This window comes from Contarinia nasturtii, unplaced genomic scaffold (genome assembly GCF_009176525.2).
Source record: "Contarinia nasturtii isolate CC-2019 unplaced genomic scaffold, AAFC_CNas_1.1 Cnas_scaffold_695, whole genome shotgun sequence".
Lineage (NCBI taxonomy): Eukaryota > Metazoa > Arthropoda > Insecta > Diptera > Cecidomyiidae > Contarinia > Contarinia nasturtii.
The window spans coordinates 5,473,925-5,489,797 of NW_022198046.1; the positions used below are offsets into that span (position 1 = coordinate 5,473,925).

Consider the following 15,873-nt stretch of genomic DNA (forward strand, 5'->3'; position numbering starts at 1 on the left):
CTGTACTATATTTCCTTTTGTCGACGATTTATTGATTAGTTCCTTTTTTGCGTTCTGTTTCATCGTTTGCATTGCCGCTGCCACAGAGTTGTTTTTGTATATTGCTCGTTTGCTGTGTTGTGCTGTAGTGCTTGGCATGAAAAATTTGTGTTTTTGTTTGTTGTTGTTTTGGCTATTATGAAATTATCCATGTGGCTGAGGGTCGATGTAAATGCAACAAAAGCAAATAAAGTGGCTTTTGCTATAGGGCAAAACTTAAAGCCAAGAGCTATTCATAGCTTTGCTTTAACACCCTTCATGGTGAAAATTTGTATGCCTTGTCGGCGTTTCCTTCACAACGCAATTTTTTCTTCTGGCTGCCCATAATAGCTGTGGTGTATATTTCCACTTGTTCACACGAATGGACATAACAGCGCATGTGCGTTACACGAAGCACTGCCGAATCGCGAATACAGGAAGAAATTGACGATTTTTTCCGCTTTCGTTGTTTTATATTAGAACCAACTGTTAGTTATCCATCAGCCATTTTCGACAGATGGTTTTCATTGCCCTCCAAGAGCACTACAAAGAATTTATTCATCGCGTTGAAAATTCGTTCTGCTTAAAATTTCATTTGATTTAATTCGTTTGATTGTGAGTTGGTATAATTTAAAAAAAAAATAATTTATTTTTTTCCAATTTCTGACTTTCTGATTCGAGAATTCAAGTGTGTTCAGAAATTAAAAGTGGAAGTTCTGCAAACGAAATTGTATACATTTATTTGTATATATACATATAACTCCCCAACTTGGCCATAACGGAGGAGAAAAAAGTAACAAACAAATCGTATCAAAAGGAAACGAAGCGATTTTTTCTTTATGTTTGTTTGCTGCGTTAGTTTGTGTTTCATATTCAATTCAGATGCCAATATCAGAATCAGTTGAACATTCTGCCCCGCCCTTACAAAGTGCAACAATCTACTTCAACTTGATTTCACCCTATTCAATTCAGTCGTAGGCTTTACAGTGCCAACACTCTGCAGAAATTTCTCTGTTCGAACAAGAAGAAAAAAGAAACAATTTATTTTGGTTCACAGATTTATTAATTTCCGAAAATTACAGTCAAATAAAATTGAAGCAAAAATATAAAAATTATATTTGTTTTTGTCTGTTCAGTTGGTGAAATTCGTGTGCAATATTGAAGTATTAAATCGACAAAATGCTGATTGGATTAGTTCGTGATTCAGTTTTGCAATGTTTCTGTCATACATGCCGTGTCCCTGGTTTACCGGCAGGTAAGTTCATTCACACAAATACTAGTTTTCCTTTATCGATTCAAATGTAATCAATGTTCACGTCGTGCAACATCAAGAAAAAAAAGCAATAACAACAGAACCCAAACAGGAAAACCTTATTGATGTGATACATACATAGAAGTTAAATGATTTTTTGTTCTCAACATTTTTTTTAATCCGAAAATAGAATGCTTTTTTATTTGCGTGTAATTTACATCATTTATGCACATAGCAAAAGCAGCCAATGCTATCGAATATATATTTGTTTAAGAAATACTGTGAGTGCTTTATGCATGATGACTCACTGAGTGCCTCTCCCTACCACACCACCCTGTCGTCGCCGTTGTCGTCTCGCCTATGCATAAAATGTTTCATTCGGAGACATTTTTCTTTGATCGATTCTGAAGAAGTCAAAAGTACAGTAGTGAAACTGAGCGTTTTATAGGCGCTTGAAAGAATTCAAGAATCAAAGTGAAAAAAATGGTTTTTGGTATATATGGCCAATACACTAAGATGCATGAATGAATAGAAAAAGGAAGATGAACATATTGAATGAAAATGGGAGACATGCAATTTTCCATTCAAAAGTAATGTAAAATGAAAAATTTATTAGATGTATATTTCTAGTATTGATTGTATACGATGATTTATTCGTTGTCACTATCATGCCGGTCGTCCAATGATTTCATCCAACCAATGATGTAATCATATACGAGCTCCTTGGCATCTGATGCCCATATAAAATCGATATGATTGAATGTGTCATCGTCGACTCGACGAATTTCAAGTAAATTTGGTAGAACCTTTGACAATGATCTTATATCTTCCGCCGCAACGGTTGTATCGTTTTCCGAATAAATTATTGCTACTTTGGCGGTGCAATTTTTTAAATTGTATTTAGGCGGCACTGCATGCTGATAAATTCGTAGATTACGTTGTAAACCGTAATCGTACTGACAAAATCGATGACTTCGTATCAATTGTCCGTAATGAAATAGTTGCTTCATCGAACTGCCAGCCGGCGCATGAGTTTGAAACATTGGAATCAATGTCTATGTTAGAAAGGACAAACACAATTGATGTTTTTTTCATTTGAACTCTATCCGAGTATTGAGAAAATAAATAATTGATTTTTTAATGATACCCTATTTACATGTCCGGTGATGTTGCCCACTAGTGGTGAAAAATTGTTGTTGCACAGCTGTGTAGTTCGCAGTGCGTCTATATAACACAATACACTGTTCTGTGTTTGGACTAACAATTGATTGGCTTGTCGAGAGAACTCATAGAAACTTATCCATTCGGCTACCGTCTACGTATATACATTCCAATATAATAAAATTATTAGAGATACTTGAAAATAATACAGCGATGTAACTTACTTCAATTGAGCTTAAATATCGAGAAATAAGTATCAATATTTCATTGTCAACATGCCCCATGTAGACGGCTGGAGCCATTGCGGTCATTGACAAAATTTTCTCGTTGTATTCAGGTCTCTCCGATGTCATAACGAAAAAGGCCGTCGTACCCTGCGAGTGGCCAATATAATGCAATTGCGAATAATTTGATTTTTTCAAAATGTAATCAATCGTCGCTGGTAGATCTTTGGTCCCAATTTCATGCCATGAAAAATTCCAATACTTTTTACGCTCTTCCCGTGTTCCATTTGGATGATATTTTACATGCCTTTTCGAATAATCATTCCCGCGGCTATTCGATAGCCAAACGTCATAATCCATGTCGTGAAGTATATATCCTATGTTTTATATTCATTTTACACATCATTAACTTTTTAATAACAGTTTTCATCATAAAAATATATAAATTTAATTACGCCATTGTTTGTATCTTAAAGCTTTGAAATCATTTCACTATCATTTCTTTTAAAAAAAACATAATCCAAATTTTATATGTCTTAATGTAAATATCTTACCCAAAGATCTGCCCGGTCCCAACATGACAAATGTCGCCGAAGAATCAAGCATTCCATGCATTAATAAAACGGGTCGTTTGCCAGGGTTCGCAATGCGATGCACCTCTAAAATATATCCATCTTCAGTTTTAATATGATGCACTTCGGAAGGATAACCATGCACAGTTATGAGTTCTGGCTGTAATATAGTCAATATCACATTCAATTAAATATGTATAAATATAAAGACTCAGCTCTAGATGAGTTCTGATGTTGTAAAACCTTAATATCTTATTAAAACTTTAACTATCCCACTGAAACTTTGATAGTCTGCAAACACCACCAAAAAAAACAACAACCAACATAAATAGAGACGAATAAATAGTTCTGAGTTAGCGACAAGTTCAGATGAAAATTCAATCAATAAATCTATTTACAGTGGATAGTTTGGCATCACGTTCAATATCAATATCAGCAATAATTTCGTGAAAACACAACAAAATACCGACGGCCACAACGATCAAATAAAAAACTGAATACATTTTGTTCGGAGCGTAAATACAACATTTTGTGCAACAGCTAAAAGTTAAATAAAACTGATCAGTCTCAATGAATTCAATTTTATGTTGGAATGAAGCTAATTACGTTTAACTCTCCGCTGAGAGTTATATGAATAGTTTTGTCGGGAGCTTTATAGAATCTAATTTGATTATTATCTCAAATTGAACAACTTTACACAAGTAACAAACTAACAAAGTCGAGAGTAGAGAGGAAGAGCGTGCAATGTAATAGGAAACATAAAAACAATGCATTCAAAATAATATGCCAAATGAAATTGCGATAGTTGTTGTCAGTAGACATGCACATCTTAAGTTAATTCGGTTTGATTTCAGAGCCTTTTCATTTCATTATCGGTTATTATGGAATATTTTATGCATTCATTTTAGACGGAGAATTGACTATATTGTTGATGAAAAAACAAAATTCGACTTCAGATTTTTATTTTGTAAACTTGTTTATATATTTAGTCTAGAATAACTCGCTTTCGGAGCGATGAAAATGCGGCTCAAATCTCGATTACAGTGCAAACGAAAATTATATACAATTGTGTGACACATTATTATGAAACGCAAACGAGATGGGACGATATTTTTTCATGTGCATTCAGTTGTTTTGCTTTAATTTTATACAACATTTGCATCGCTTGTCTTATTTCATTTCAGTCATCAAGAAAAATGTAGATTTTATTTCATGTCAAGAATTTCAACCTTAAACTTCACACAAATGCGACATATTATGAATATTTAATGTATTTATTTATTCCATAAATCAAACTTAAAATGAGCCATGCTTAACGACTCAACCCTAATCGATTTTTTAACACTTAATTACATTGTCGAGTGTACTATATGTGGTTGTAGTTTTTTGTTTTTTCTCAAATTTCCATTGCATGGCGGTTTTGCATTTTTATTGCCATTTTTCTCCACAACAGTTTTTCATCTAAATATGAAATGAATTACATGGCAAGGCGTTCTCCTTTTCACAGTGAACTATGGCGAAGAAAAACCACTCGCAATTACATATGATCACGAGAAGGAGGTTTACTTTCAATAAGCACGTTCGTTCTGCAATCAAGTGATTTGAAGCATTCCGTGTGCTTTGCTCATTTAATGTGAATTGATTTTTTGATTGAAATGAATGAACTATGGTGAATCCAAATCATTAAATTGATTTTATCTATTTGCAATTTAATCGAATGTGTATATCGATTTCATTCTCGAAATTCCCAAGCGTTCGATCTTCACACAAAATACAAACAATTCGATAATTTTACAGTTGTTTGAATGTGAGCGTGTTCGAACGTAATCTCAGACCTTGACCACGAATCATAAAATCGAGAAATTTCGACATTCAAAGCAAACAGATAGCAGTCGACACCCAAATGCCACAGTAATAAATTTCAATTTTGTGGCGTTGAAATTGTTTCGATGCCAAATGTCGAAGTCAAAGGTTCGAAATACTCAACAACTATTTAATGACTACTGTATATGAGTCACTCGTAGGATTGGTGGCGACAGAAGACTGCCGACACTAATATTCGTTTCCATTTTCTTTATTTTGATATTTTTTTTTCGTCGCTATTAATAAAATACCAGGATCTAAAGGTGTACCTGCGGTTGATTAATTAAAATTTCCGACAACACGTAAACCAAAAGATTACAATAGAATGTTTTCAATTAAGCTTTCTATTTATATATTGTATTGTAATTAATTTAACTCGATAAGCAAATACAAGTTATTGGTTCTTTTCTTGAAATGTACACAATTCAACGTGAACACCCAGATGCAATTAATAACAATAATTTCTAATCTTTCAGCGGGCAACATTCGTGCAATGTCGGCAAAAACATTGCGAACAAAACAACCAAAACTATCAAACCGGCAAAAGTTCATTTGTAAGTATTGAACAATGTTGAAATATTCTTAATTTAAATATTGATAAGATATTAATTTTGTAAGCATTTACCTAATTGGCGGTAACACGAGACGTGTATGTTTTACAAAATTATTGATTTGTATTTTTCAAGGAAAAAAAACGAGCATCGTCTCTTTCATTTCGTTTTGAATTCTGTTCTTTTATTTTAAAAACTTTTTCTTACTTAAACTACATTGTATGCTCCAAAAAAATTATCTTGAATTGTGTGCTTTTCGGTCTCGCTTGTCTTTTCACGCAAGTGGGAAATGAAAAATCATGAAACAAGTGTAATTCAGTTGGCTTTAAGCGTTGTCAGTCCGCTCGCCAGTCGGGTGGTGTATGTTGTATGGTTGATCGTCAACAAGACGACTGCCAACATAAAAAAAATGATTCATCGGTAAAGGTGATGGTGAAACATATTGGTTGACAGAGAATATGAAAAACTAACGGTGACTAGATTGAAATTTATACATACGCTACAACGGCTTACAAGTGCCATAACAATAAAAACTCAAAAGTGGCAGTCGATGGAACAGCAACGAAACCAATGTACAACACATACATGCACACAACGAGGAAAAAAACGAGCATATAAAATGAACGGTATCCATGCAGTAGTGCAGCACTGGTGGTGTTTGTTCGCGCATAGCATCAGTTGTTGGGTGAAAATGGGGTTTGCGTGACGAGACACTGCGGCTAGACTTCATTGCTACAACAATCGTACAATGTTAACCAAGGCATGAAAACAGGGCTGACAATTTTTTTTTTTGATTTGGCAAATATTAAATTTCAATGTTCGAATCATTTGTTTATGATATTTGGTTTCAATTGAAACACCACAATCTATAAATATGACTCTTTTGGGTTTAGAATTTTGTAATTGAATTTCCAAAAATTTGCCGTTATTTGAATCGAACTGAATGTCGAACATATGACGAAGTATTATATGATGTAATAAAAACTTATAACCAACAGTGTCATATCTCACAGCACACATTCTGACTAATCGATGAACGGTTCCGGTGTGTTTGTTAAAAATGATGAAGTTTCGTGCAAAGCATTCATTGAATAAAAAAAGACTTCCCTGTCATTTGAACTCGTGTATTTCACCCGAATATTTATGTGTATTTAGAGGAGACACAACCACATAGCATGTCTTGTTTCTTTTTAAATTCATTTCTGCGTCATCGGTACGGCCGCTTGCCGATTGAATTGAGTACACTTTTTTGATGTGAAAACCGCAACGTGCATGACAAACGCCATATAACAATGCCAATGCCTTGGAAGGAGTCCGTTGAGAAATGGATTTTCGTCTGGTTTTTTTTTTCTCAATTGCACTTTTTACCATTGATTCAATGCGGTGAATGCATGCATTTTATGTAAATGTGTTTGTGGATCAGTAAATAACGCTGATTTACTTATTGTTTTCTCTTCGCTATTTCAATCAAATGTAGTGACAGAATAAATTTCTTACTTTGTCTCCGTTTTTCTTCACAAAAAGAACAATGTGCCAATTTTAATGTTTGAAAAATTCCATATTTTTTTTTGTTCTACTTAATAGCCACGGAAATTCGTTGCCAAGAAAAATCAAAGGGTGGTGTTTGTTATGAAGTAATTCTCGGTCAACCCGTCGCTGTTCCACCAATGAAACAAATCAAAAATTCGACCAAGCAAGTATCAGCTGCCGAAATTGAACGCAAACTCAGAGAAGCCGAAAAACGACGTCTTGTAAGTTAGGAAATAACGAAATAAAATGCGAATCGTGCTATACGACTTGAATGAAAATTGAGTTGCTAATGCATTTTTTTGATTTAGGAATTGGAAGCAAAGAAGTGTGCCGAATGGTCGGCTAAGAAAAATCGAATTGAAGAAGCTTCGCGCAAGAAAACCGAAATGGACAAGGAGTTTTCGAATCAAGCCAGAGAAAGTTTAAGCGCCAAAATGGACAACTATGGAGAAAATCGCGAAGCCATTATGGCCGATATGAAAGACAAACTTAAGGTTTGAACAATCATAAATATTTGCATTTGTGTACATAGAATGTTGCAAAATATTTATCAAAAGCAATTGAATGGGATAAACTAACAAGCTGTCATTTTTTTTTCTTGCAGACTCAATTCCAAGAAATTGAAAGAACTCGTGTGTCGTTGGAACAACAAAAGGTGAATAAGAAAGAAAAACAATTTTATTTTGACAATCATTTGATAATGGTTTCCATTTTTAGGATATTGAGCGTGTGGCAATAGACAAAAAGTTAAAAACTGCTGCAAATATGCGAGATGAAAACATTAAGAAAATGTTGGAACGTCTCAAGGAACATGTATGTGTTAACACGGCTTCATATTTCTTTTAAAAATTGAACGAAATTGTTTTATTAAAAAAAAATGATTTAAAATTTCTTTTCTCATACTTACATTATATACATCTGCCAAAAATTGGACACAATCTGCAATACATACGACAAAAATATACATCCATACCATCATACAAACATATATCCATACAAAAATATACAAAAATCACATTAAATCGATATATGATGCGACCGAAACCGACTATTCATTTTTTTAGAACCAATTGGCGTCAAGAACAAGTGCTGATGCTCGTGAAAATCAGAGAGCGATGGAAAAATTGCACATTTTTGAAAACAAATTGTTTCTAGCCGAACAAAATCGGCAAATGGAACTACAGAAAAAACTCGACACTATACGCCGACACGTGGGTTTTTCTCTTTGATTTTTCTGATTTCTCTTTCGAATAAAATAGCACACGATATTTTGATTTTTGCATTAAATGAAAGAAAGCATTTCGATTTGAAATAAATTTTTATACTATATTACAATGTTTATTGAATTTACGTCTATTTTATCCATTTCAGGATCGTCATGCTGAAGTTGTTCGCCAAAAAGCATTGAGTAGCAAAGCTGAACCAAATGAGCCAATTGTTGTTGCATGCGGTTAAATGATATTGAATTGATTCACGCTCGAAGCCGTAGTCAACGCTTTTTACAAACAACAACAACAACAACAACAACATTCCAGTTAAATTATATATATGGAAACGAACATTGCCAGAATATGGCAAATATACAAATTTTATATATATTTAATCCAATATTCGTCAATATTTGCTTCAAAACGAAAGCTCAAAATTTACTATTGTAATCAATGATGATAATGGTTTTGTTTTTTCATTTCATTTTCTGTCAAATAGCAAAAACCAAAGCTTTATATTGTCAAATCCTAAAGTTCAATTTGCGATGGTCTTATGTAATCTCATAGGAAAAAAAAGAAATCATGTAAATGCAGTTTCCGGGAATGTGAAGTGCGAAGTAGGGGCTTTGAGGTTGCGGTTGAAATTTATTCGAGATATAAATGAACCAACGAGCAAACCAATTAGCATACCTTTTGCATTGCACATTCTCAAGCTATCACTGTATACTTCTTGCTCCATTAGTAACCGCGTATATTCCTAATAACATATAACTCTAAAATATGCCACATATACAGTACTTTTATATGTATATCAAAATGTAATTTTTGATTCCATTCTCATTGCGAATGTGTCTATTGAATGTAATCACTTGCATGGATCGCATTCACTTGTTACTGATAAAACTATCAAATAGAAGAGAAAAGATATTTTGCGCGCTTAAAGTACAAACGAAAACAAATGCAAATGCACCAAACAGTTTGCATCAAAATTTGCATATCGATTCAGTAAATCCAACGTATCTAGTTTTTTCTTCAACAAATTGTAGCCAGTTTAGACACACAACAATGCCACAATTTGGACGCAAACAAGACGTAAAAGGAATAACAACAGCAACACTTGTTTCCGAAAGGTTGGCATTGAAAGATATTAATCATTGTTGAGAATTTTCCAATTTTAATGTTTGAGCAGAATTCCTATTTATCCGAACAAACTAACGCCTCAGGTGCAACACCTATTTCACTTATATCACATTTCATATTTAACCAAAACAGAAACTGTACCGTACGTTCTTTGTGAAAATATTATAACTACCGCAAAAAGATGGTTGACCAATGCTTCAATTGCGATAAAATACTCATCATACGTAAAGGTTTTACATATTTTTTAGATTAATTCACAAAATGAAAACGACACAAAACCGTTACAATTACAGCCAAAATTTCTTCCGTAAAAAAATATTTGCTCAAAAACATATTTTGGTTGCTTTACAGTAAAGAATTTCGATTTTGAAAATAAAAACATTGAAAAACCAACATGAAAAAAAAAATTGAACTCATCGACATTCGCATTTATTTAATGTAGTCAAATTCTGGCAGTTGAACTTAAATTTGTGAATTTATTGAAACTAGGTTTTCATACATAGCTTGATGTTTTAAAAAAAATCAAAAAAGTTGCAAAAAAACTCTAAAAATTCTAAGCACTTAAACAAAAATTTACTTATTTGCACATTGGGTTTAGTTTAATATTGTAAACGGTTTAATTTGAAGCTACAGAATTTTCGTGAAATAAGTGAAAACACGTGAACTCAGTACCAGCCCAAACATAAGACAAGAATTGAACAATTAGATGTGAAATTTTGTACGATGACAATTTTGTATTCTTGATAATCAACAAAACGTATATTTGTCGCTTATATTTTTGCTAAAATTGATGATAGTTAAGGACCAAATGTAGTCAAGAAAAAAAAAATGAAAAAAAAGGAGCAGTGATTGTAGCCTTTTTACCCCCCTTTTTTCCTAATTGTCGTAATTTAAAGTGCCGCAATGTTGCCTTTTTACTCCAGCCATTTAGTTTATGATGCTTAGTCAAACAAAGAAAATAGTGCGTTTTTTTCGTCATTTTGCTATAGCTAAATTTTTGCTTAATCATTTCATATACAAATTGAGCTGATTTTATGTGATTTATAAGTTTATCAAATATAAATTTAATAATTAAAACAAAAAGGTGTGAAAAAATTAAGAACATTTTTGGAAGACTGAATTCATATGAGTTTACAGTAATTCCTTTCCATTCATAGACGTACGATTTTTGTTTCAACGTACAGTTTTATATGCTGGCCATCATGACTTTTCATACAGAAAATTAAAGAACAAAATATCTTATGGTTTGCAATACCTCATATGTTTAACATTTTTTTTTACTCATTAAACAATTGAACCGATGGGAACAAACGTTAAACAAAAGAGATGACATTTTTCACATTCTCTTTTTAATATCAATCATCTGCTATATGTAAGAGAAGGGTTTGAAGGCGTAGTAGTAGATCGTAGTGCAAACTTCTTCTCCTTCACTCTCAGCAGATGCATAACAGCCAAGCGAACCTGGCTGAAAATATCACAGTACAATGTCTGTTCAAAATCAATCGATTCAATTGATCAAAATTATCATTCACTTGCATGTAATCATATTCTAACTTACAAAAAATAGCCCCAAACAAAATGAAAAGAAAACCATATTTAACTGCAGAACTATATTCAATATTTATATCAATATATCAGGTAAATTACATAAAAGCGACCATAAAAACGACATTTTCGTATGGATTGTATAAAAATCGTTCGAGTGAATAAAATAAAATAAAAAAAAAACGTTTTACATTTATAATATGTAATAATAATCGCTTTAATAAACAAGGAGTCCAAAAGAACAATAAAACAAACAAACTCAACCAAAGAGATGTTTTTCTTTCATTTTTCTTTCAATTTGTAACTTTTTCCACTTCGATAGAATCACTTTGCAAAAGAATAATGTTTATTTGCTACATACTTAATGTCTTTAAGTTAAAGATGCCTAAAATTTTAAGAAAAAAAATGGTAAATTTCGACTAGTGTTGATAGAGAATGAGTGCATCGAGTAACGTAAAGTGGAATGTATAACAATCGTAGAGAATCTCACTTACACAGGTAATAACATAAAGATCATTAGGTGAAAATGAGAAATAGACATAGATAAACGATATTTAAACAAAAATATTGCACAATTTTTGCACAGTGTTTGTGCAAAATGTTTCGATGCAGAGACGTGTCTGCTTTCAACTTTGGAATGGATTATTATCATTTAAATTGAATAGCATTTTATTGCACATATTTAGTATGGTATACTGGTTTTTGTTGCTTGTTGTTTTATTTTCACACATCGTAGCTAACGTCAGCCTGATATCCTGATGAATCTGCTTTATATTTTACATTCTGCAAATTGAAAACAAAAACAAAATAAACACTATAGTTTCGATTGATCGAAAGAAATTTCGTAAAGTGAAAATGTAAATTTGCTCACTTGTGTTCGGCCATCAGGCATCAATATCTTATACTCTGAAAATGGTTTACTTTACTATGATTTCATTTTGCAAAGAGAATTAATCAATGGAGTTATTACCTCCCATTGTTGTTCCGTCCATCATCCGTTTTTGTGTATGCCCAAAATCGTTGCCCGTATTATAGTCTCGTACTCGATATCCAAATGCGTAGCCAGACTCAACCTGTAAAATGAAATTTGAACAAAGAAAGTTGTCCACATCAATCCCGTGGTAGCAAAGTGGTTCGATGAAATTCATACCAAATCATCATAATTCGATGAGTCCGAATGTGTGACAAATGCGTGACCTGCAATATGTGGTTTATTCACTTTGTGCGATCCAAGCACTTTATTCAAGTAGACGAGATTTTTATCGGTGACAGAGGAAAAGTCTTTAGTTGAATGATTTATAAACGCTGGAAGGCTGGCGGTTGATGATGGCAAAGAGCTGACAGTTGTTGATTTGGAAAAATACTCCGGTTTGGGTGTAACATGCACAACTGAAAAAAAAAGTGTAAAGTTACAGTTCAACAATCCTTTTAAAAAAAAAAACTTAAATAGAAATCCTTCCACTCTTACCTAGCTCATCTTTTTCCAGTCGCTTTGGCACAACGTTCAAATGTGGATTATGCCTTTTTATATCATTGATCGCTTTATTTATCAAATGAATGGTATTTTTGTCGTTTGTCAATGCGATGCCCGTGTCTGGATTTGTTGGAATCCGTTCGGGTAATTCAGCTGAATAAATTTTTACAAAAGTTTGTGTTCTCGGTGCTTCCGTTGATGTTGGAAATATAACCGGTGATGTGGATAAAATACTCGTTTGCGTGGTGCGATACACCCCATTTACAATGTCATCATCACCAAATGGCTTCGGTTCATTGACTGGTTTAACATCGGCCGCAACAGTTGTGACTGGACTAACATTTTTCTGATATGTATAAGGTTTCGAAAAAATACGATCTCCATATAAAAATCCTACACCATTTACCAAATCCGATGCAACATTCATCGAATATTGAACGGGATATGCGCGTAACAAGGGATATGCAACATAATCATTAACGAATGTCGATGAAACGCTGGTTGGTTTGACCGTGGTTGGGCTAATCTTTGTATAACTAACCGGTGCCAATGTTGATTTTACTCCGGGTGGCGGTTGCCACCATTGTTTTATTCGGCTATCACTCAACAATTTTGCTCCTGCTGGCAGGCGGTCAACACCAATGAATTGCTTTGTTTTTGGCGTTGGATCTTTGAAATAGTACTTAATGGTGTCTAAAAAAGGAATATTGTAATCCTGTTTCAATGCATGATTTATCGCTTTTTGAACACTGAATGGTAATTGCTTAACCGTTTTCGTACGTTTTGAATCAAAAGTGGATGCCGGCACCGGATGTGCAATCGTTAAAACTCGTGAATCGGAGCCCGATTGATCATTTGATACTTTTGATTTATCATCGCCACTTGTTTCAATCGCCTCAGTACTTGTCGAACTTTCATGCCTTCGTGCTTTGCGTTGTCGCGGACGTTTTGAATTTGTTTGTTGTGGTTGTTTATATCTTTGTTGAGATGCAAAATCAGGCACCTTTGCATCGGCCAATTCAAATTTGATGATATCACGTGGAACAAAATCCGATCCAATTGCACGTTCACTTGCAGTTGATGGCGTTACGGAACTTGGTTGGCTTGGTGATGCTGTTGATGAATCTATCGTTGTTGTTGTCGTCAATTTCGCTTTCTGAAAACCAATGTCAAATTTATTTCGATTTGATTGCACGCAATTTTTTTTTTGTATTACCCTTTGTTGTTTACGCTGTGGCCGATGTGTAACATCGCGTGTATTGGGACCAGCATTCACAAATTCATTCACTACTACTAACGGTAGTAATAGATACTTCAACACACAATTATAAAAAGAAGAGAAGAAAAGAAAACGGTATAAAACCAAATCAATTTTAAATCACTGTGAAATTAAGATCGAGATTTCATAACGATCGACTGTCTTACCAGAATTAGATGCATTTTCAGTTTTTACTCTTTTTTTTTTCTTTTTCTTATGAATGTTGTATCACAAAAATAAGGCACGAAGAAATTCAATAAAAATGACTTAACCTTTAACACTGAGTGGTAACTTCAAATATATATTCATAAATAATTACACTTTCGATGTGATTTGATGCTATTTGCACGTCGAACAACAAATAATATCTACGTATGTTGTATGGATGAATCGCGATGCTGACGGTCTTGTGGCTTTGTGCCGACTAATTGAAAACAAATCTCGTATATTGTTTAAAATAGACGGTTATTCAATGCATGGACGAAAAGGAAATCGGAAAGTGCAAAAATTGTAAATGAACGCGCGCACACACTCGTTCATTACCAACCAACGAAAAAAAAATTATATAGAAAAACCAGTGTGTAAACGGCGGCATCATACCGACCAGAGAAATACAAATCGAAGGTTTATTTGACTACACATCATACATTCCGCCTCGACGCTATGTACATTGATATGATCTGTTGATTATTTTCTCCATTTCCAACATCCAAACTCGCAAAGAATCGATATATTCGTATGTATTCAAGTGCATTTGATGCACTCATACCGGACGGATACATTCAGTCGTACACACTCGTATCGATGCCGTTAAATGTACAAACGAAGCGCGTACACCTTTCGATTGACAACATGTTCAGAAGCGATGGTAGCTTAACAAATGTAAGCGTTGCTCATTTGTTTGTTTGATCCATAGAAAACGTTTGGTACAACCATATAGCATGTGACACAAAAAACGACCAAAAACAGCAACATTAACCACCACCACCACCACCACCACCACCACCACCAGCAACAATCAATTCAAATGGCAATGTATGATTCGATATTTCCAAATCCGATTAAAAAAATACAAAACCACACTGCACACCGGCTCTTTTCAATTGTAGATTTTCGGATTTAATTCATATAGCCGCCAATTCATCTTAATGCCATTTTATCATCTGTTTGCTTTCTTTTCAAACATGCACTCTGCAATCAAATCAAATGCTATAAATTATGTCGCAACTATTTCGATGTTCAGGTTCATTAAAATCGACATTCGTTTTTTTTTCATGCAAAACAACAACAGCAAATTTAAATTACAAAGTACGTTTTTCTGATAGCATGTATCGCAACAATAACAACATCGAATATGCATAATATTCTCTTTTCGGTGCGCAAAATTTCATAAACACGTATTTCATTTCCATGGACTTGATCTTGGTTTTGCAAAACAAAACACTATACTCTATACACTCGCATGCCGATTTGCCGTCATTTTTCGCATTCGTTCCCTCGCAAAAGTTGTTGCATTCTTCGATAATATAACATATAATAGATACATTTCCGAGATGAAGAGGAAAAGAAATGACGACGCAAAAGAAAAACGAAGCGTTTTTTTTGTCGATCTTTCTTTGTGCTTCGTTCGCGCATGTGTGTTGCTAAACCAGATTTAACTGAGAGCATGAATTTTGTTTTGTTTATACAGATCACTTTCATTGGAGTGCTTAAAATATTTTTTTTTACGAAATCCACCGTTATATATACATGAATGTGGCTGGTGAGTTTTACTCAATCAAATCATTCGTTCTGTCTTTGTTTATCGTTTTCGTTCGCTCTTCGAACCCGTCTTTCACAAAGTGTAATGTTATAAATGTGTTTATAACGTTTTTAACATTCGAAAAGAAAAATCGAAACCGGCTGCACCAGTGATGATAAAGTGGCTGCATTTACATTGAAATTCAATGTGATCATTAAAAACAGCACGAAAATATATGCGAACGCGCAAGTGGTCGTCAAGCAAAATAACAACATTCAATCAATGTAGCGGTAGGTCATTGTCATATGATTTTATTAACCATGTGCATACATTCAA

At 33.7% G+C, this 15,873-nt stretch overlaps 3 protein-coding genes across 4 annotated transcripts; 1 reads left to right on the forward strand and 2 right to left on the reverse strand.

Annotated features, from left to right (window-relative positions):
• Nucleotides 1-503: 503 nt before the first annotated feature.
• On the forward strand, nt 504-11,332 carry LOC116340698. Its single transcript, XM_031767322.1, has 9 exons — nt 504-633; nt 1,155-1,273; nt 5,567-5,644; nt 7,226-7,392; nt 7,480-7,665; nt 7,776-7,826; nt 7,889-7,984; nt 8,236-8,382; nt 8,543-11,332. Exons 2-9 carry the CDS (start codon nt 1,198-1,200, stop codon nt 8,624-8,626), a joined length of 885 nt encoding a protein of 294 aa, XP_031623182.1. The 5' UTR covers nt 504-633; nt 1,155-1,197; the 3' UTR covers nt 8,627-11,332.
• Nucleotides 1,069-3,781, reverse strand: LOC116340696 (lipase 1-like). The gene is made up of 5 exons (XM_031767321.1): nt 3,626-3,781; nt 3,210-3,387; nt 2,656-3,032; nt 2,418-2,585; nt 1,069-2,325 (listed from the first exon to the last, which is right to left on the reverse strand). The coding sequence occupies exons 1-5, from the start codon at nt 3,728-3,730 to the stop codon at nt 1,921-1,923; spliced, it is 1,233 nt and encodes a 410-aa protein (XP_031623181.1). The 5' UTR covers nt 3,731-3,781; the 3' UTR covers nt 1,069-1,920.
• Nucleotides 11,257-14,228, reverse strand: LOC116340695. 2 transcript variants are annotated; one of them, XM_031767320.1, is made up of 8 exons: nt 13,964-14,228; nt 13,755-13,850; nt 13,319-13,694; nt 12,533-13,231; nt 12,215-12,453; nt 12,035-12,137; nt 11,936-11,970; nt 11,257-11,847 (listed from the first exon to the last, which is right to left on the reverse strand). In XM_031767320.1, the coding sequence occupies exons 1-8, from the start codon at nt 13,976-13,978 to the stop codon at nt 11,788-11,790; spliced, it is 1,623 nt and encodes a 540-aa protein (XP_031623180.1). In that variant the 5' UTR covers nt 13,979-14,228; the 3' UTR covers nt 11,257-11,787. The 2 variants fall into 2 exon arrangements, with proteins under 2 accessions (XP_031623180.1, XP_031623179.1); XM_031767319.1 differs by having other exon boundaries at nt 12,533-13,694.
• Between the last annotated feature and the right edge of the window lie 1,645 nt (nt 14,229-15,873).